This window comes from Gnatocerus cornutus, chromosome 2, assembly GCF_029298725.1.
Source record: "Gnatocerus cornutus isolate USDA-ARS CGAHR chromosome 2, icGnaCorn1.1, whole genome shotgun sequence".
In the NCBI taxonomy this organism is placed as follows: Eukaryota; Metazoa; Arthropoda; class Insecta; order Coleoptera; family Tenebrionidae; genus Gnatocerus; species Gnatocerus cornutus.
Window position 1 is genome coordinate 21,769,249 of NC_142234.1, and position 21,222 is coordinate 21,790,470.

At 33.9% G+C, this 21,222-nt stretch overlaps 1 protein-coding gene across 4 annotated transcripts; it reads left to right on the forward strand.

The window, feature by feature from the left end:
• The first annotated feature begins 225 nt into the window (after positions 1 to 225).
• whd (carnitine O-palmitoyltransferase whd) lies at positions 226 to 20,362 on the forward strand. Of its 4 annotated transcripts, none has more exons than XM_088031278.1 (13): positions 226 to 478; positions 546 to 986; positions 10,872 to 11,023; positions 12,400 to 12,536; positions 14,421 to 14,697; positions 14,750 to 15,270; positions 17,850 to 18,054; positions 18,104 to 18,211; positions 18,261 to 18,286; positions 18,600 to 18,665; positions 19,087 to 19,519; positions 19,571 to 19,882; positions 19,932 to 20,362. In XM_088031278.1, exons 3-13 carry the CDS (start codon positions 10,883 to 10,885, stop codon positions 20,022 to 20,024), a joined length of 2,319 nt encoding a protein of 772 aa, XP_087887404.1. In that variant the 5' UTR covers positions 226 to 478; positions 546 to 986; positions 10,872 to 10,882; the 3' UTR covers positions 20,025 to 20,362. The 4 variants fall into 4 exon arrangements, with proteins under 4 accessions (XP_087887404.1, XP_087887407.1, XP_087887403.1 ...); XM_088031281.1 differs by lacking the exon at positions 546 to 986 and adding an exon at positions 18,819 to 18,881; XM_088031277.1 differs by lacking the exon at positions 546 to 986.
• The last annotated feature ends 860 nt before the right edge of the window (positions 20,363 to 21,222 follow it).

A 21,222-nucleotide genomic window follows, 5' to 3' on the forward strand; every position in this document is an offset into this window, starting at 1 on the left:
ATTTTCGAATTGACTGCGCGTGCGCCGTTGAAATCCGCGTGGCATTATTTCAAACCACTACTGTACTCGAATCCAAATAATCGAATTAAAAGTGTTGTAATCAATAAATATGGGGGTTGTTTAATAAAAGGATGATCGTTTTGGCTAGTTTTGGTGAAAAGAGCGCCGCGTTGTTGGGAATAGAGTTGATTTTCGGTGAAAAAGGTCGCGGCTAACTTCACGTTAGTTATTTAACTGTAAAGTGACAGTTCAAGGCTGTTTCGCAACCGCCAACGAGCAACTGCACTTGCCCAACAAATTCGCATTGGCATTCCGCGTTTAACATTCGTGTGGTGTCGACGAAGAGTACAAAATCAATCAAGTTAGTTTCTGCATAACAACGCAACAATTTTCTCTTGTAGTCAATAGTGCCTTCAGGATGTTCTGTTAACAGCCCGAATTTTGTTCAGGAATAAGGAAAATACTCATTTTATCGCTGGTAAGTGTCCCTGTTTGTAAAATGTTGACTAAAAGTGTAACTTGCCCCATTTTTCGCATTGCTGAAGAGGAGAAATTAGAAACGACCTGAGGAAGTCGGCGGATTTAGGTCACGAGTTTAAAATAAGCAGAAGTTGTAATTGAATTGTTGGTGGAAGTGAAGCCATATGACTGCGACATAATCGCGCCTTGATTTACGAGAATTAAACAAACAACGAGGTCCTCAATTGATAAAAGCGGTGCAAATAGTAAACAAGCCGAGATAAAAGGCCGAACCTCCAAGTGACCAATCGCGCCGAAGATAGCAAACACTCCCACGTTCAAAAATCGAGTGCTTGTGACGTGTTATCGATAAATCACACCAAATCCTGTATAATAGGACTCACTGGCCCAAGAAACTCCAGTCGCAACAAGTCTCTTTTGGAGCCTTTTCCCCCCCCTTTTTTTTGGGAATTCTGCGCCCCCTTGCACCCCCACGACTCTCCTCTCAACATTTCGGTCAATTTTCGGTGAGTTGTGATATTTCTCTAGAATTCCGACCTTTGAAACGTACGTTTGGACTTTGGACTGTGTTTATTTATTGTTGCTGTGCGCTCCCACTCATTTGAAGATATCCTACATTAAGTTCATCATTTTCTTAACACTTCAGCAGTGCGAAAAACACGTTTTTTGCAAGAGTCCAAAGCCCAAATTCTTTGTCTGCTTGATGAAGATGGATTGACGTCATTCCGACTTTTATTATTTTTGTCTGCGCTCGCTGCTTTTATTTACATTAAGAAAGTTTGGCTCGTTGAGCTTTCACGACTTTACACGTGGCCGCTTAAGTTTTAAGCAACGAGGTTACAGTAATTTGCTCCTTTAGATGGTCTAGGTCACTTCGAATTTCATTGAAAACGCGGTTCATTCAAGGGAGACGGGAAGCTGTGATTTACGTTTGCGATAATTGCGGATTTTACATTGAGGCGTAGAAAATATCGGAATTTCCGTGTTGTTTTAAAAAGGATTCAATTAATGCGAAATTTGGAATTTGGAAAAGGTTTCGCTCTTTGTCCGTGAAGGTCACCATCGAGGAAGGGGAATTGAATTTCAAATTTCGATTCAACAGTTTTGTAATAACAGAAAATGACGATATTTCTACAAACGCGTTTTTCCATTATCTTCATTCATAGATACAAGTACTAATTACTTTTAATTTTTTTAAGTTAACGACTTTTTTTATTACCTGTGCGAAAATTATCATTTTTATGTTAATTTGTAGATAGCCAGGTAATGCTAGACAACAAATATTGAGCTACCTATGAATGGTATTGTCGTCATTTTCTTATTTATTTTATGGGAAAACAACAACAAGTGGTAATTTATGGAAAAATCGAGACAATTATGCTAAAAGTAAAATTATTATCAATTTAACTCGTTGTACTTATGGGTTTTTTAGCACTACTAAAGTTCGATTCAGTGGCACCAACTTACTTGTGTTGGTACGACTCGTAAAATTATTATTTCTGTACTTTGCGTAAAAAATACTTTAATTGTGAAACTCAAATGCGTTTCACAATAACGACAATTATTTTTATTATATCACGCAGAACAGTAACTTTTTCCTTGGTTATGTTGGCAATCTTTTTATGCGAAAGTCGAATCCAAACGTCAACGATTACTCAAAACTCAAGTTTTGTTAAAAAATGCCATTACTTTATTTGTTACCAACCGAATTTGTTAAAAATTCCTAGTCGAAAATATTTTTAAACGTTTTTTTTCCTACAAATAAAAAATCTTTAAAAATTTTGTTTTTTGTTCTAAAATTTTGTAATTTAGTCCAGTTAATAAACACCTTTCAAGTAACAAGTCCACGAAACTTCACTGCTTAAGTAGTAAAATTGTCCAATTTAAAGAATTTAACAAAAAAATTTGATTTTGAGTTCGTCCTTGAAATAAAAAATTCTAGAATTTTTTATTTTTGTTCTAAAATTCCGCGATTTGGTGTACTGTTTAAAAGCCTCTTAAGTAATAAGTCTACGAAATTTCACTGTTCTGGCGTCAAAACTGTGAAAGTTACGGAATTTAATCGAAAATTTTGAATTTTGAGTTCATCCTACAAATGAAAAATCTCTCAAATTTTTGTTTTTTGTTCTAAAATTTTGTAATTTCGTGCAGTTAATGAACACCTTGCAAGTAACAAGTCCACGAAACTTCACTGCTTTAACAGTAGAATTGTCCATTTTAGATAATTTCACAAAAAAATTAGAATTTGAGTTCATTCTTGAAAATAAAAATTTTAGAATTTTTGCTTTTTGTTCTAAAATTCCGCGATTTGTTGTACTATCTAAATGCCCCTTGAGTAATAAGTCCACGAAATTTCACTGCTCTGGCATTAAAACTGTCAAACTTACGGAATTTATTCGAAATTTTTGAATTTTGAGTTATTGTACAAATGGAAAATTTCTAAAATTTTTGTTTTTTTTTCTAAAATTTTGTAATTTCGTGTAGTTAATGAACACCTTTCAAGTAACAAGTCCACGAAACTTCACTGCTTTTGCAGTAAAATAGCCCAATTTAGAGAATTTAACAAAAAAAAATTAGATTTTGAGTTCATTCTTGAAATAAAAAAATTCTAGAATTTTAGCTTTTTTTTCTAAAATTTCGCGATTTGTTGTACTGTCTAAATGCCCCTTGAGTAATAAGTCCACGAAATTTCACTGCTCTGGCATGAAAACTGTCAAACTTACGGAATTTATTCGAAATTTTTGAATTTTGAGTTATTGTACAAATGGAAAATTTCTAAAATTTTTGTTTTTTTTTTCTAAAATTTTGTAATTTCGTGCAGTTAATGAACACCTTTCAAGTAACAAGTCCACGAAACTTTACTGCTTTTGCAGTAAAATAGCCCAATTTAGAGAATTTAACAAAAAAAATGGATTTTGAGTTTATTCTTGAAATAAACAAATTCTAGAATTTTTGCTTTTTGTTCTAAAATTCCGCGATTTGTTGTACTGTATAAATGCCCCTTGAGTAATAAATCCACGCAATTTCACTGCTCTGGCGTTAAAACTGTCAAACTTACGGAATTCAATCGAAATTTTTGAATTTTGAGTTCATTGTACAAATGGAAAATTTCTAAAATGTTTGTTTTTTTTTTCTAAAATTTTGTAATTTCGTGCAGTTAATGAACACCTTTCAAGTAACAAGTCCACGAAACTTCACTGCTTTAGTAGTAAAATTGTCCAATTCAGAGAATTTAACAAAAACATTGATTTTGAGTTCGTTCTTGAAATAAAAAATTCTAGAATTAATTATTATTGTTTTAAAATTCCGTGATTTGGTGTACTGTTTAAAAGCCTCTTCAGTAATAAGTCTACGAAATTTCACTGCTCTGACGTTAAAACTGTCAAATTAACGGAATTTAATCGAAATTTTTGAATTTTGAGTTCATGGTACAAATGAAAAATCTCTAAAATTTTTGTTTTTTGTTCTAAAATTTCGTAATTTCGTGCAGTTAATAAACACCTTTCAAGTAACAAGTCCACGAAACTTCACTGCTTTAACAGTAAAATTGTCCATTTTAGGTAATTTCACAAAAAAAAATAGAATTTGAGTTTGTTTTTGGAAATAAAAATTCTAGAATTTTTGCTTTTTGTTCTAAAATTTTGCGATTTGGTGTACTGTTTAAAGGCCCCTTAAGTAATAAATCCACGAAATTTCACTGCTTTGGCGTTAAAATTGTGAAACTTACTGAATTTAACCGAAAGTTTTGAAGTTTGAGTTTATCCTATAAATGAAAAATCCCAAAAATTTTTGTATTTTTGTTCTAAAATTTTGTTATTTGGTCCAGTTAATAAACACCTTTCAAGTAATAAATCCACCAAAATTATCACACTAAATTGGAGTTAGTTTTGGAGGAGGCGCTCGGATTGTCAATGAGAAATCGACTGAAATGTGCTTAAAATTCGCAAAATTCGTTGAAAAATCAACTGTATTTGAAAAGCGAAATGACGACTTTTCCAATAAAGAAACAATTTAGTTGATTTTTCGACGAATTTTGCGGATTTCAAGCACATTTCACCCGATTTCTCCAGCTTTAGACGTTGAATCTTGACAAAACTTTATTATTTTATGCATTTCGATCACAGTTTTAAAACCCCTTCTTTATAGAAAAATTTTAAATTTTCACCTCCACCTCGGAGATCAGTGCCCCCACTCGTACCAAAACCACTAGTTTCCGTCGTAGTTACGTAATACTATTTCATATTAATCATTTTAGTTTCACTGACTACATCATGCATGGATCTCGTTTCGCCTGACCTAAATCCGTCTGATTAGTTGCATTTTGCGCTTTAATTACGACTTATGAAGGTGATTGCAAAATTTGAAATAAAAATGCAGTTTTGTAAACTGTGCGAGTCGACCAAAGAACACATTTTTTCTACTTTTGATGGCATTTATTCAGTGACAAACACTCATAAATTTGCGTTTGGGTTTTACTATTTTAATTAAAAAAGTAAATTTATTGATGATCATATCTTGCGATTAAATTAACGATTCGGGCGACTGATTGCTACAGATATTTTTGGGTGGCCGCCACACAAGTCGATTGTTTTATTTTTTAATAAACTCTCGCCATTCAAATCAAAAAAATCGAAAATGTTGGCTTGTTTAGTACACTTTGTTATAACTGCTCCAGAAAACGTCAGTTGGATTTCGCTTAGCAGAGTGCAAACGCACCATCATGAGCAAGAGGACAGCTGTTTGATCACCTGTTTCTTGCCTTAACAGTTGTCTTCTGGCTTGTTATTCCGCCGCAGATTTTGAAATATTTAATCAGAACGATGTGCTTCACTTAGGGTTATCAAACTCGGAAGTGGCCATGTAATATTTAGTTAAATACCCAAATCGACTTGTATTGATAATGAACTACTGCTGTGTTCCATATTTGTCATGAATTATGCAGAGGACACTGAGCAGAGTCATGGTTTATAGTTCGAATACGATTATGATCGTTGGAAGGAACGTTCAAGTAGCAAGGTTTTTCAAAGAAAATGGATTTTTTGTGGAAAAATTGACGTCAATTTTACACTGAAGGTTTAATAACACGGCTCAATAAAAAAGTTTGTTTATATTTCTGCGAATTTGAGTCGAAACATGCACTTTAGAAATTCCTGTTTGCGGCACCTTGAATAAAGTTCGCTAACAATTAGTTTTGCATGTGGTTTCTATGTAAAGGTCATTTCACTTCGCTAATCGTGGGTTATTGACTCGAATTGAATTTCTAATTCCTATTGTGTCGCTACATTGTCACCTTCTTCGTTCTGTGAATACTTTCATCGGATTTAATTAAATTCAATCAACAAATCGGTGTAAACACTCAAGAGACAACTGTAATTAAAACACGCGTTTTTACTATAGACCGATTGTATCTTAAACAAAACAACAATAAAATTAAGGATAAGATAAAATAAGTACGCAAGTACTTAACTAGTCGTTGGTTTTTTTAATGTTCTTCATAAATTTTAATACACTTTCTACGGTTAAATACTGGAACTACACATAATATTTAGAAATCTGCAGCGATAAGTAAAACATTTCAGTAATGAGTTTTTAACTAACTAATAATTTTGCTAATTACGTATTTGTATCTGAAGCTTTCACAATACCTGACCAAATTCCAAGGTTGGATCTAAGATAACAAGGTAAATAGATATTATTTTTGTCGCTCTGGTTAAAGTCCAGTCGTGATACACTGATCAAAAATAATAGAGCGTGGCAGGTTGTTCAGGTTTGTTGATTACCTTCTGGTTTTTAGTAGGCGCTTCTGGGAGTTTTTTTGAGTTCGAACTTGATATTACTGATTGGTAGAACAAAAAAGTAATTCAAAATTAAAGTTCTAAATCTTCTTGTTTTGAAATTTTGTAATTTAGTCTAGTCAATAAACGTCTTTGGAGTAATAATTTCACCGCTCTCGCGGAAAAACTGTTACACTTGGCGAATTTAATACAAAATTTTGGATTTTGAGTTCGTCGTTGGAATAAAAAATTGTAGAATTTTTGCCTTTCGTTCTAAAATTCCGTGCTTTGGTGTACTGTTTAAAGGCCCCTTAAGTAATAAGTTCATGAAATTTCACTGCTCTGGCGTTAAAACTGCGGAACTTACGGAATTTAATCGAAAATTTTGAATTTTGAGTTTATCCTGCAAATAAAAAATCTCTAAAATTTTTAAATTCATTACAGTCAATCAACACCTTTGAAGTAACAAGTCCACCAAATTTCAGCGCTTTAGCAGTAAAATTTAGAGAATTTAATACAAAATTTTGGATTTTTAGTTGGTCCTTAAAATAAAAAAATTCTAGAATTTTTGCTTTTGGTTCGAAAATTTCGTGCATTGGTATACTCAATAGGTGCCCTTTAAGCAACAAGTTCGCGAAATTTTACACTTTTAGCATTAAAAATGTCAAAATTATAGAATTTTGTGTAAATTTTTGAATTTTGAGTTTATCCTATAAATGAAAAATTTCTAAAATATTTGGTTTTTGTTCTAAAATTTTGTAATTACGTAGTCAATAAGCACCTTTGTAATAACAAGTCAACCAAACTTTACTGCTTTATCAGTAAAATTATCAAACTTAGAGAATTTAATAAAAAAAGTTGGATTTTGGGGCATTCTTGAGATAAAAAATTCTAGAATTTTTGCTTTTTGTTCTAAAATTCCGTGATTTGGTATATTCAATAAATACCCTTTAAGTATGTAATAAGTTTACAAAATTTCATTCCTCTAGCGTTAAAACCGTCAAACTTACGGAATTTAATCGAGAATTTTGAATTTTGAGTTTATCCTACAAATGAAAAATTTCTAATTTTTTCATTTTTGTTCAAAAATTTTGTAATTAAGTGCAGTTAATAAACACCTTTTAAGTAACAAGTTCACCAAACTTTACTGCTTTAATAGTAAAACTGTCAAATTTAGAGAATTTAACAAAAAATTTTGATTTTGACTTTGTACTTGAAATTGAAAATTAAAAATTTTTTGCTTTTTGTTCTAAAATTCCGCGATTAAGTGTACTGTTTAAAGGCCTCTTAAGTAATAAATCCACGAAATTTCACTGCTCTGGCGTTAAAATTCTTAATCTTACGGAATTTAATCGAAAATTTGAAACTTGAAGTTTATGCTACAAATGAAAAATTTCAAAATTTTGTAATTCGTTGTCTAAAATTCTGTAATTTAGTACACTTCATAAACGATTCTTAGGTAAGAAGTCCACCAAATTTGAACACTTTACCGTCAAAATTGTCGGATTTAAAAGATGTTTTTGAAAACTTTGAATTTTGAGTTTATCCTACAAATGAAAAAATTCTAGAATTTTTGGTTTTTGTTCAAAAATTTTGTAATTTTGTACAGTCAATAAGCACCTTTGTAGTAACAAGTCCACCAAACTTTACTGCTTTATCAGTAAAATTATCAAAATTATCAAAAAAAAATTGGATTTTAGGTGCGTTCTTGAAATAAAAATTTTTAGAATTTTTGTTTTTTGTTCTAAAAATCCGTAATTGGGTATATTCAATAAATACCTTTTAAGTATTTTTAAATCCACATAATTTCACTCTTCTAGCGTTGTTAAAACCGTGAAACTTATGGAATTTAATCGAGAATTTTGAATTTTGAGTTCATCCTGTAAATGAAAAATTTCTAATTTTTTTATTTTTGTTCAAAAATTTTGTAATTAAGTGCAGTTATTAAACACCTTTCAAGTAACAAGTCCACCAAACTTCACTGCTTTAACAGTAAAACTGTCAAATTTAGAGAATTTAACAAAAAATTTTGGATTTTGACTTTGTCTTTAAAACAATTTTTTTTAAATTTTTTGCTTTTTGTTCTAAAATTTCGCTATTTAGTGTACTGTTTAAAGGCCTGTTAAGTAATAAATCCACGAAATTTCACTGCTCTGGCGTTAAAATTCTTAACCTTACGAAATTTAATTGAAAATTTGGAACTTGAAATTTATCCTACAATTGAAAAATTTCTAAATTCTATAATTTGTTGTCTAAAATTCTGTAATTTAGTACACTTCATAAACGCTTCTTAGGTAAGATGTCCACCAAACTTGAGCACTTTTCCGTCAAAATTGTCGAATTTAAAAGATGTTTTTTGAATTTTGAGTTTATCCTACAAATGAAAAAATTCTAGAATTTTTGGCTTTTGCTCAAAAGTTTGTAATTTAGTGCAGACAATAAACATCTTTCAAGTGACAAGTCCACCAAACTTCACTGCTTTAACAGTAAAACTGTCCAAATTTCGAGAATTTAACAAATAAATTTGGTTTTTGGGTTCGTCCTTGAAAAAAAATTTCTAGAATTTTTGTCTTTTGTTCTAAAATTCTGCGATTTGGTGTACTGTTTAAATGCGCCTTAAATAATAAGTCCACAAAATTTCACTGCTCTGACGTTAAAACTATGGAACTTACGGAATTTAATCGAAAATTTTGAATTTTGAGTTCATCCTACAAATGAAAAATGTCAAAAAATTTTGTTTTTTGTTCTAAAATTTTGAAATTTAGTAGTCCACCAAACTTTAGCGCTTTAGCAGTAAAATTGCCAAACTTAAAGAATTTAATACAAAATTTTGGTCGTTGAAATTAAAAAATTCTAGAATTTTTGCTTTTTATTTCTAAAATTTGGTATACTCAATAGATGCCCTTTAAGCAATAAGTTCGCGAAATTTTACACTTCTAGCGTTAAAAATTTTAAAATGTCAAAGTGTTAATTTTTAAATTGTAAGTTTATCCTATAAATGAAAAATTTCTAAAATAATTGGTTTTTGTTCAAAAATTTTGCAATTCCGTACAGTCAATAACCACCTTTGAAGTAACAAGTCCACCAAACTTTACTGCTTTATCAGTAAAATTATCAATATTATCAAAAAAAAATGGATTTTAGGTGCGTTCTTAAAATAAAAATTTTTAGAATTTTTGCTTTTTGTTCTAAAATTCCGTAATTTGGTATATTCAATAAATACCTTTTAAGTAATAAGTCCACATAATTTCACTCTTCTAGCGTTGTTAAAACCGTGAAACTTATGGAATTTAATCGAGAATTTTGAATTGAGTTCATCCTATAAATGAAAAATTTCTAATTTTTTCATTTTTGTTCAAACATTTTGTAATGAAGTGCAGTTATTAAACACCTTTCAAGTAACAAGTCCACCAAACTTCACTGCTTTAACAGTAAAACTGTCAAATTTACAGAATTTAACAAAAAAATTTGGATTTTGACTTTGTCCTTAAAATACAAAATTCCAAATTTTTTGCTTTTTGTTCCAAAATTCCGCGATTGAGTGTACTGTTTAAAGGCCTCTTAAGTAATAAATCCACGAAATTTTACTGCTCTGGCGTTAAAATTCTTAATCTTACGGAATTTAACCGAAAATTTGGAACTTGAAATTTATGCTACAAATGAAAAATTTCTAGAATTTTTTGTTTTTGTTCAAAAATTTTTTAATTTTGTACAGTCAATAATCACCTTTCAAGTAACAAGTTCACCAAACTTCACTGCTTTAACAGTAAATCTGTCAAATTTCGAGAATTTAACAAAAAAATTTGGTTTTTGGGTTCGTCCTTGAAAAAAAATTTCTAGAATTTTTGCCTTTTGTTCCAAAAATTCTGCGATTTGGTGTACTGTTTAAGTGCAACTTAAGTAATAAGTCCACGAAATTTCACTGCTGTAGCGTTAAAACTGTTAAACTTACAGAATTTAATAAAAAAAAAAATTAATTTTAACTGCGTCGCGAGGATTTTAATTGTAAATTGTTTCAATATTTACAGACTTACTGCATTTTAAAGCACATACAGTCAGTGCAGCGAGATCTTTTTAACAATGCAAATAAAATTTCGTACATTGTTGATGCTCCGAATCTTAAGTCCTGTTCAGTCCTTTTTTCTGATCCTAGTTGTGTCATGTGAACTCTAAAATTAGTCTTCTTCATAAAAATACGTTAGTGAACAGAATGCGTACATTTTTTGCCGCCAAATTTACATACTTGTTTGCACTGTTCCACAATTTGTTTCCGGAGTTTTATTTCTTTCGATTTCGAAATCAACTTTCAGCAGAATTTTTACGGAATTCTTCCAACGAGATTATAATGTCCGCATGTGACCTCCATTTGCGTAAGACTCATCCACTTGCCACTTATTACGTTTAATTTTAGCCAAGTCAAAATATCCACTCGGATCGTAACAATTCAATTGCGTCTGGACAACTTTATCACTACTGATACCTCCTTTATCTCAATAAATATGCGGAATCATTGGAGGTCAAAGTCACTTTCGTTAACTGCGGGTCAATTAGAAACAAAGATCAGCGATCTTAAGATGCAACACACCCACATAACTTCATCACTCTTTTTATTTCCAGAGTGAGCCAGTATGGCGGAAGCCCATTCAGCCGTTGCCTTCTCGTTCTCCATCACCCACGAAGGCTGGGACGTCAACTTCGACAGAGAGGTCCTTCATCTAGTCTGGCAGTCGGGCATCCGATCGTGGAAAAAACGGATCGCGAGGTTCCAGGTTGGTCCTTGAACCAGACTTTGTTTATGCAACCAACGTGACAAATCAATTATCCTTTTGGTTATCTGGTGTCATAGTTTTAATAACAGCACTCCAGTTAATGCTCGCATAAGCTGGTTCCAATGGAAATCAATAAGTTGTGTGTCAACATTAGATAACGAGCGCGATGGAAAAGTGTGCAAATCGTCGTTTAATAAAACGATTAATGCATAATTAAACGCGAAGTAATTAGAATTTTAAAAAGGATGTGACATTGACTGTAAAAGCACACTAAACTGTTTAAACGACGTGCTAAAGATAGTCTAAAAACACTTTAATTTAACTGAATGTTTTTCAGTAGCCAGTAATGTTCGCATTTGTTTTATTTACAAACAAGTATGAATGGATAATGTGATTGTAATCACTTTTGCTTTTTCACCGTTTTGATCACTGAAAAAACACAAATTGATTTGCATTTATTTTCGTCTCAAGGATGCAGGGCTACCTGATTTGTTGATGTTTTGTTTCTTTGTTATTAAACACTTTGAAATTGTAATCTTTTTGTTGCATTTATGGCGCTGTAAAAACTAAAACGACGAAATTATCGAGAGAAAACAATAGCTGTAAAATATTGATGTATAATTTTTATTGGACTAGTACTTATGACTTTATTGTGGTGCTTCATTTGAGTACTGTAATGACCACAATAATGAGCTACGTCGTCAGAGAAACAGAATATTTAAAAAAATTGTTATTTGTGTACCAAGGCCAAAAAGTGTTTCTTTTTTGGCCGAGCCTTTTTTTAATGGCCGAGGCGATAGCCGAGGGCAAAATGGCACTTTTTGGCCGTGATACACACAAAATTTTGTAGGCGACATTATTAAATTTACTAGTTAATTAATTTTTACTTATGATTTATTGATTTAATCGTTTATAACAACTGAATAATTGGAAATATTTATAAATCCTTCAGAAAAGTTCATGTTTTTTTTATTTACATTTGCAGTTTCGGCATGTGTAGCTTCACAATTTGTATGAATTATGTTTGTTGTGCTTTTTTATGTTGTTGTACTGCAACATGTTAATTTTCAATAATTCAACACGTCTTTCTTGCACTTTACAGCAGTTTGTCAATTTGATTTAACCCAAATAATTATAAAATTGAGGGTAATATTGGTATCTTGATGTAATATGCAAAACTGTGGATAGATGGCGCCACCATATATCGGCCGAAAATGTTTGCGGCTAGAAAAGACTCACTTTTAGGCCGCTTTTAAGTCCAAAAATTTAATTTTCAGTTAAAGTCGCCTAAAAAAGCTTTTTTTTCGTACAGTCAGTAAATATTATTATTTTACTCACTTTATTGTTTCGTTCTAAAGATTTATTGTTGTTTTCAGAATAGTGTTCATAATGGTGTCTACCCTGGCCATCTGTGGAGCCTATGGCTGATCTTTTCCATAGTGTTGGGTGTCCACTTCCTTGGCAATGCCACACCTTTTGACCTAGCAGCAAAATTTGCATATTTCTTAGACGAGTAAGTCGCTTTTTATTACTTTCGTAGTCACACTATCTAAAGTAGGGCTCATTGCCATCAGTCCACTCTCCTGTGTAAATTTCTGGGTGTAAATCAGGCTTCTTTAGGGAGAAAATTAGGGGAAATAATTTAACAAATGTTTTCAAACTTGCACAATTGTGTCAATTTCAAACGTTTTTGCTGCCAACTTTGCAATTTAATGAGTCGACTGATTGCAATAAGCTTGAGAGGTTAGTTTTCCTGCAGAGAATTTGCCGGTTTACAAAGGAGCAATTTTAGACATCAGCGGGATTTAAAAGGGATGTCAATTTTTATTCATAGATGGCGCCACAAGTTTTTTAGTAACTAATTTTACTAAATTGACGATTGCTGACATTTGATTGATAGCTCACTTTAAGGTCTTATAATGTGCTTATAATCTGCTCTAAATAAAACTTTATTATCGTGTAACTTGTTCTGCTGGACGACGAATCACAGAGGCGCACTTTAAATTTTGCGCTAAAATTCTCTGCAGGAAAAACAGTTGGTCTAGGTTGCAAATTCTTAAATTTTCATAGTGTAATTCGGTCCTGTTCTGTCGAAAGTGCAAAAATGCCGTGGCGGTGTTGTGTGAATTGGCTTTTGGGGTACAAACTTAAAGAATTTAATTGAAAATTTTGGATTTTGGGTTTGTCGTTGAAATAAAAAATTATAGAATTTTTGCGTTTTGTTCTAAAATTCTGAGATTTGGTGCAGTATATAAATGGACTTTAAGTAATAAGTCTACGAAATTTCACTGCTCTGGCGTTAAAACTGTCAAACTTACAGAATTTAATCGGAAATTTGAATTTTGAGTTCATGCTACAAATGAAAATTTTCTATTTTTTTTTTTTCTAAAATTTTGTAGTTCAATACAGTTAATAAACAACTTTAAAGGAACAAGTTCTCTAAACTTCGCAGTAAAGTTGTCAAATTTAGGAAATTTTACAAAAAAAAATGGAATTTGGGTTCGTCCTTGAAAAAAAAATTCTAAAATTTTTGTTTTTTGTTCTAAAATTCCGTGATTTAAGGTACTATTTGAATGTTCCTTAAGTAATAAGTCCACGAATTTTCAGTGCTCTAGCGTTAAAACTGTTTAAGTTACAGAATGTAATCGAAAATTTTTAATTTGAAGTTTATCCTACAAATGAAAAATTTCTAAATTTCTAATTTTTTCTAAAATTTTGTAATTCTCTGCTGGCAATAAACACCTCTTAAGTAACAAGCCGACTAACCTTTACTAATCTAGCAGTAAAATTGTCAGACTTAGAGAATTCAGTACAAAATTTTGGACTTTAGGTTTGTCTTTGAAATAATAAATTCTAGAATTTTTGCTTTTTGTTCTAAAATTTCGCGAGTTGGTGCACTCTATAAATGCAAGTCTACGAAATTTCACTCCTCTAATGTTAAAAAAATTTTTAAAATTTTTAAAATTTTGATTTTATCTTACAAATGACAAATCTCTATTTTGTTTTATTTTTGTTTGATTTTTGAATTAACTTTTGGGATACAAAAGACGATCGTTCAAGTTCTGTCAATAAAATGCGTCGAAATTCAGTTTGTGTCTTGGCGTTTTTAAGCAACCTTGATGTGCACAACTAATTTCATGTCAAAATGGACAAACGTCAAATTCTGGGGGACAATGATGCCAATCTCGTCAAATTAGCAATCTTAAATAAAAAAATAAGTGTCAAAGTGGACATTTGCAACCTAAGCCGACTGGATATAGCCTTTCGTATAATTAAATCGCGATTATTAAACAATTGAAATCATAGTTCAAGGTGCGATTACATTTTTTTTGTGGATAATCAAACGACCTTTGGATTCTTATTAGACTTTTAGATTTGACTCTTGTTTTTGTTTTAGGACGTCGATACGTTGGCAGTTAGTGGCCTGTTTCCTAACCGCTTTAATTTATTGGTTAACTATAATATTCACCCTTAGATATACATTAAAATTTTTGCTAATGTACAAGGGTTGGATGTATGAAAAGAGAGGTAAAGGCAGTAAAGTTTCTTTACCGACGAAATTGTGGTTGATAAGTGTAAGAATTTTTAGCGGCTGGAATACACCAAGACTTTACAGTTTCCAAGGCTCCCTTCCTAGATTACCTTTGCCTTCGATCCACGACACCATGACTAGAGTAAGTACAATTGTACAATCACCACCTGTATTAACACCTTTCATTTCTTCAGTATTTGAGGAGCGTTCGCCCTCTTCTAGACGACAAAAACTACGAGCGCATGCAGCGCCTCGCCTCCGAGTTCGAAAACGGCATCGGCAAGAAGCTCCAAATGTACGTCTGGTTGAAGTCCTGGTGGTCCACCAACTACGTTTCTGATTGGTGGGAAGAATATGTGTACCTCAGAGGCCGCTCTCCTCTTATGATCAACTCGAATTTCTACGGAATCGATGCGATTTTCATGAGACCAACAACAAAGCAAGCTGCCAGAGCCGCATCTGCCATTAATTCGTGTTTAGTCTTAAGAAGATTAGTCGAGAGACAGGAACTTGAACCCATTATGATCCAAGGAATTGTGCCTTTGTGTTCATGGCAGTACGAGAGGATTTTTAATACGACGAGGATACCGGGATTGGAAACGGATAAGATCCAACATTGGCACGATTCGAATCATATTGTGGTTTATCACAAAGGGAAATATTTCAAGGTTGTGATCTACAAAGGGAGGATTTTGAGGCCCTGCGAGATTCAAGTGTAAGTAGTGAAAGGGCAAATGTCAAATTCTGGGGGGGACAATGGTGCCAACCCTGTCATCTTAAAGTTTCCAAAGTTAACTCACGATTGCAACCTTAAATAATGCAATTATATAGTTCGTACAATGAGAGTTTGAATGACAGAAAAGTCACTAAATCTACGCAATAAAAAATGTTCCATACGCGCGAAATTTAAAGTAACAAAGTAACCCCAGTTACTGACAACCCTGCCAACCCATTTCGGGTAGGAATTTAGTGTTTTTAGTGTATTTTGTAGCATAATTTGCTGCCAACCTATATGTCAACTGTCGAAATATCGAAATTTCTCACCGGATATGTTATACAAGGTGTTTATAAATGTTTCTAGCATCAAGCGTGGCTTTGGAATTCATGTCGTACACTATTTCGCCGCTTTGTTTTCATAGTGAATATAACTATCAGGAAAATTATCTATGATGTTACTTACTTCAATGACGTTTTAGTTACGGTTTTGTGCTCAAGTTTTCGATTCTCAGGCTTTAAACTACAACTGGAACAGTTTATTTCTCAAAACTTACTTTGCTTCATGTTTGAGGTTAACTGCAAATGTCAGTTGACAAATCGAAACCCACATTTGTAATGAGCGGCACATTTCTTTGACGTTTCATAGCCACCCTTGATGCTAGAAACATTAATAGACACGTTGTACAAGGCGTTTATAAGTGTTTCTAGCATCAAGGGTGGCTATGAAATGTCAAAGAAATTTCCCGCTCGTTATAAATGCGGGTTTAGATTTGTCAACTGACATTTGCAGTTAACCTCAAACATATTTAATACAAGTTTGGTTTTTATTCTAGGGCGGAATTTAATCACGAACCTGTTGAATATTTGCTAATAAAATGTCTTAAATCAACAGGTGTACATAATCATACTTCACCTTCAGAGATAAACTTAATCAATACAGATTTGTGACGACAGAAGTGGATTTTTTCTCCCCCGGCCGCCATTTTTCAACATGGCGCAGATGCTGGTATACAGGTGTCCCAGAACGCTCGCACTTCCTTTTAATAGGAAATTCTTCATCAAAATCTGGGTTGATTGGCGTATCGCACAGTGTTCAGGCCCTTACAGTTTTTGAGTTACAAGCACTTTAAGTTGGCCAATCACAGCCTGTAAAAATTTAAAAAAAAACGTCCCAATAAGTTAATTTTAGAAAAAGTTATAGCTACAATAAATGTTTCTAGCATCAAGGATGGCTATGAAATGTCAAAGAATTTTGCCGCTCAGTACAAATGTGGCTTTAGATTTGTCAACTGACAGTTGTAGCTAACCTCAATCATAGAGCAAACAAAGTAAGTTTTGAAAAGAAAATTCTTCTAGTTGTGGTTTAAAACCAAAAAATCAAAAACTTGGACACAAAACCGTAACTAAAACGTCATTGAAGTAAGTAATATTATAATTAATTTTCATTTACTATGAAAACAAAGCGGCAAAGTAGTGCACGACAGGAATTCCAGAGCCACCCTTGATGCTAGAAACATTTATAAACACCTTGTATTTAGTTGGTTTAGATTGCAAATGCCCACTTAAAGTCACAAATTTAAAAAAAATCGCAGTTAAATTTGTTGTTTGAAGTACTCGCACTAATTAATTACGCAACTTTGATGCACAGCAATTTTCATGTCAAAATTGTCAAATGTCAAATTCTGGGGAGACAATGAGCCAACCTTGTCGTCTTAAAATTTCCAAAGTTAACTCATCATGATTGCAACCTTAAATAATGCAAAGTCACAAATTTTACAATTTTTGTCGTGTAATTCTTTCCTGTTGCAAATGTTGCAATGGCAGTGTTGTTTTGGGGTACAAAAAACCGACGATCGTGTAAGTTCTGTCATTGTAATGCGTCGCAATTAAATTAGTTGTTTGAAGGACTCGCACTAATTAATTACGCAACTTTGATGCGCAGCAATTTTTATGTCAAATTCTGGGGGGACCATGATGCCAATCACGTCATCTTAAAATTTCGAAAATTAAGTGAACAAGATTCCAACCTTGGATAAAAAAAATACTGTCAAAGTTGGCATTTGCAACCTAAACCGACTGTAACTTTGATGAACAGTAATTTTCTTGTCAAAATTTTCAAATGTCACTTTCTGGGGGAAACCATGATGCCAACTATGTTATTTTAAAAATTGCGAAAGTCAATTCATCAAGATTCCAACCTTAAATAAAAAAGTAACTGTCATAGTGGACACTTGCAACATAAATCGACTGTATCGTAGATCCGGTGAGAGATTGAGAGATCTTGACAGTTGACATATTGGTTGGCAGCAAATTATGCTACAAAATGCACTAAAAACACTAAATTCCTACGCGAACCAGGTTGACAGGGTTGGCAGTAAGTGGGCTTACTTTGTTATTTTAAATTTCGCGCCTTTGGACACTTTTTTCGCGTAGATTTAGTGACTTTTCTGCCATTAAAAAATAAAGTTGACAGCAGCCCTTGGTACTTTCGTCGGTGACAGTTGGCAACGACACCGTTCGACCTTGACGCAACTGTGATGCGTAGTAGCTAATCGTCTTAAAATTTTCCGTTTTCAGGCAAATCCAGCACATCTTGGACGACAAAACCGACCCTCTTCCTGGAGAAGAAAGACTCGCCGCGTTGACCGCAGGAGAAAGAACGCACTGGGCCAACATCCGGCGGATGTTCTTCACCAGAGGCATCAACAAGGCTTCTTTGGATATCATAGAAAAGGCTGCTTTTGTCGTTGCTTTGGACGACTTTCCATATGAATTCGATACGGTACGGCTTTCTTGTTACATAGAATTAGTTTGTGACGATTTTATTTTAGGCGGATCCGGCCAAGTTGGACAATTACGGGAAGATTTTGCTGCACGGAAACGGTTATAACCGGTGGTTCGACAAGTCGTTCACTTTGTGTATTGGCAACAATGGAAGGGTGCGTGTACGAATTTTAGTTTATTTGTGGCTAATTGTGTTTGTTTTAGATTGGGTTTAATGCAGAGCATTCGTGGTGAGTTGGAGGTCCATTAGATCTCACTTCTTTGTTAGTAACGTCCGCAATTTTGTTCTCTCTATAGAGCCGAAAAAATTTCAGAATTCGTTCGTTTTTACGCGCGTTTGAACGGATTTTCATTCGAGTTTTTTCCAGGTGCTTGTATTAATGAAATTAAAACTGGAATTGAGAAGTTTGCAAAAATTTTGAACTAACTAAGAACGTAACGGAGGACGTAGAATACCAAGAGAACAGTTCCGGATTTCCGGTACCAATTTTGTTTAATTCTTCCATAAACTCCCTTCGCTTAACACCATTTTGCTATTTATAGGGCCGATGCAGCAGTAGTTTCCCACGTGTGGGAATGGGTGGTAACGACCCAAATCCACGAGAACCGGTAATTGAGAATTCACGATTCATGTTTCATCCTGTAGGTGTATGCAGCTTCCCTCTTCTTTCTCCGCTCTATTTTCGCTTGTTTTGTATAATTTTGACATGAACTTTGGTTGTGGATAACTCTGTACCCTTTTTTTTCTTTCTGGATGGTTAGGGCTGATGCTGCGGTCATTGTACATGTGTGGGAGCATCTGTTCCTTGATGAGCGTACCGAACGGTAATTATCATTTGTTGCAACATTAAACTGCTTCGATTCTAGCCGCACTAACACTTCTTTGCGCGTAGTTTTGATTGCATGAGTTTCAGATGGGGGTTTGGTGGTGGTTTCTTCCTCCACCACGCCTGCATCTGCGTCATTGAGTGAAAGAGACTCTCATCGTGTTCTTGTAATAACAGTTTCACTGACTAAATTTGACTTGTAGATACGACGAAAAAGGCGACACTATCGGATCCCCTGAAATCACCCCCCCGACTCCATCGCGTCTCAACTGGGAAATCAAACACGAGTGCCAGGAAGCCATCGAGAAGAGCATCGGCGTGGTCAATAACTTAATCAAGGACATCGATCTACGTATTTACGTCCACGATAACTACGGCAAGGGCTTCATGAAGAAGTGTCGTTTGAGTCCCGACGCCTACCTACAGATGGCGCTGCAGCTGGCCTACTTCCGGGACGCCGGAAAGTTCGATCTGACGTACGAAGCGAGCATGACGCGGCTCTTCCGGGAAGGGCGGACGGAAACCGTGCGGCCCTGCAGCATAGAGTCGTCGCAATGGGTGAAGGCCATGGAGGACCCCAACTCCACCACCGACGAACGAGTGAGGTTGCTGCAAGAGGCCTGCGAGAGACACCAGGTAGATGGCGCCACCTGTGCTGACTTCCGGTGTTGATTTTCCGTGTTACAGATCGCGTATCAAGACGCCATGTGCGGGAAAGGCATCGATCGCCACTTGTTCTGTCTTTACGTGGTCTCCAAGTACCTAGAGGTGGAGTCGCCGTTCCTTCAGGAGGTGCTGAGCGAGCCTTGGAGGTTGTCGACATCACAGACTCCGCATGGTCAGACCGGCAGGATGGATCTCAACAAGTACCCGAACTGCATATCGGCGGGTGGTGGTTTTGGTCCGGTTGCCGATGATGGGTATGGAGTGTCGTACATCATAGCGGGAGAAGACCTGCTGTTCTTCCACATTTCGAACAAGAGGAGCAGCAGCAAAACGGTGCGTGTTTAAACAGGGTTGAAGAAGTGACTGATTGGGGTTTTTCTAGGACTGCCACCGATTCGCCAGGAGAATAGAGAAGGCGCTCTCGGACATGAAAGCGCTGCACGTTGACTATCAATCTCACAACGGGAACAAATAATTTTATAGGATTTTGGGATCTAATTTAGGACAATCTCCAAGTGGTATTCGGTTTTTAGGTTAAGCAACTTAAGTTATTATGGTTCGCGAGTTTAGCGTAAAAACCGAGTTGTTGCATATATTAAATTGTTTTTTTTATTATTTGAACGTTTGTTTACATTTTTTGTATGTTGTTAATATTGCTAATGAGTGAGTATTATGAGTACTATTATTATTATGTTCTAGTTACAATGCAAGCATCAATGCAATACTTATCTTTTTAATTCTGATTTTGTTGATGAAATAGACGTCATGTTGTACCTACATTTTTATGAATTGAATAAATAATGTTTGATATCATTTCTTTGTTTTATTGTGTTGGCAAAATTCACATTTTTGGTATGGAACATGGCTGACCAAGCCATTTGATTATTTTTTTAGTCATTTTCATTTTTTGTGGCCGTTCGATTATTTTTTCAGTCGTTTTTATTTTTTGTGGCCATTTTTTCAGTCGTTTTTATTTTTTGCGGCCATTTTTTCAGTCGTTTTTATTTTTTGTGGCCATTTTTTCAGTCGTTTTTATTTTTTGTGGCCATTTTTTCAGTCGTTTTTATTTTTTGTGGCCATTTTTTCAGTCGTTTTTATTTTTTGTGGCCATTCGATTATTTTTTCAGTCGTTTTTATTTTTTTGTGGCCATTTTTTCAGTCGTTTTTATTTTTTGTGGCCATTTTTTCAGTCGTTTTTATTTTTTGTGGCCATTCGATTATTTTTTCAGTCGTTTTTATTTTTTGTGGCCATTTTTTCAGTCGTTTTTATTTTTTGTGGCCATTTTTTCAGTCGTTTTTATTTTTTGTGGCCATTTTTTCAGTCGTTTTTATTTTTTGTGGCCATTTTTTCAGTCGTTTATATTTTTTGTGACCATTCGATTATTTTTTCAGTCGTTTTTATTTTTTGTGGCCATTTTTTCAGTCGTTTTTATTTTTTGTGGTCATTTTTTCAGTCGTTTTTATTTTTTGTGGCCGTTCGATTATTTTTTCAGTCGTTTTTATTTTTTGTGGCCATTTTTTCAGTCGTTTTTATTTTTTGTGGCCATTTTTTCAGTCGTTTTCATTTTTTGTGGTCATTTTTTCAGTCGTTTTTATTTTTTGTGGCCGTTCGATTATTTTTTCAGTCGTTTTTATTTTTTGTGGCCATTTTTTCAGTCGTTTTAATTTTTTGC

Bases quoted from the DNA above. Each gene is read 5' to 3' on its own strand.
- whd (XM_088031281.1), top strand. From the start codon at position 10,883: ATGGCGGAAGCCCATTCAGCCGTTGCCTTCTCGTTCTCCATCACCCAC. The intron at 18,666-18,818 runs GTAATTGAGAAT...CTGGATGGTTAG, and splicing joins ACCCAAATCCACGAGAACCG to GGCTGATGCTGCGGTCATTG. The intron at 19,883-19,931 runs GTGCGTGTTTAA...GGGTTTTTCTAG, and splicing joins AGAGGAGCAGCAGCAAAACG to GACTGCCACCGATTCGCCAG.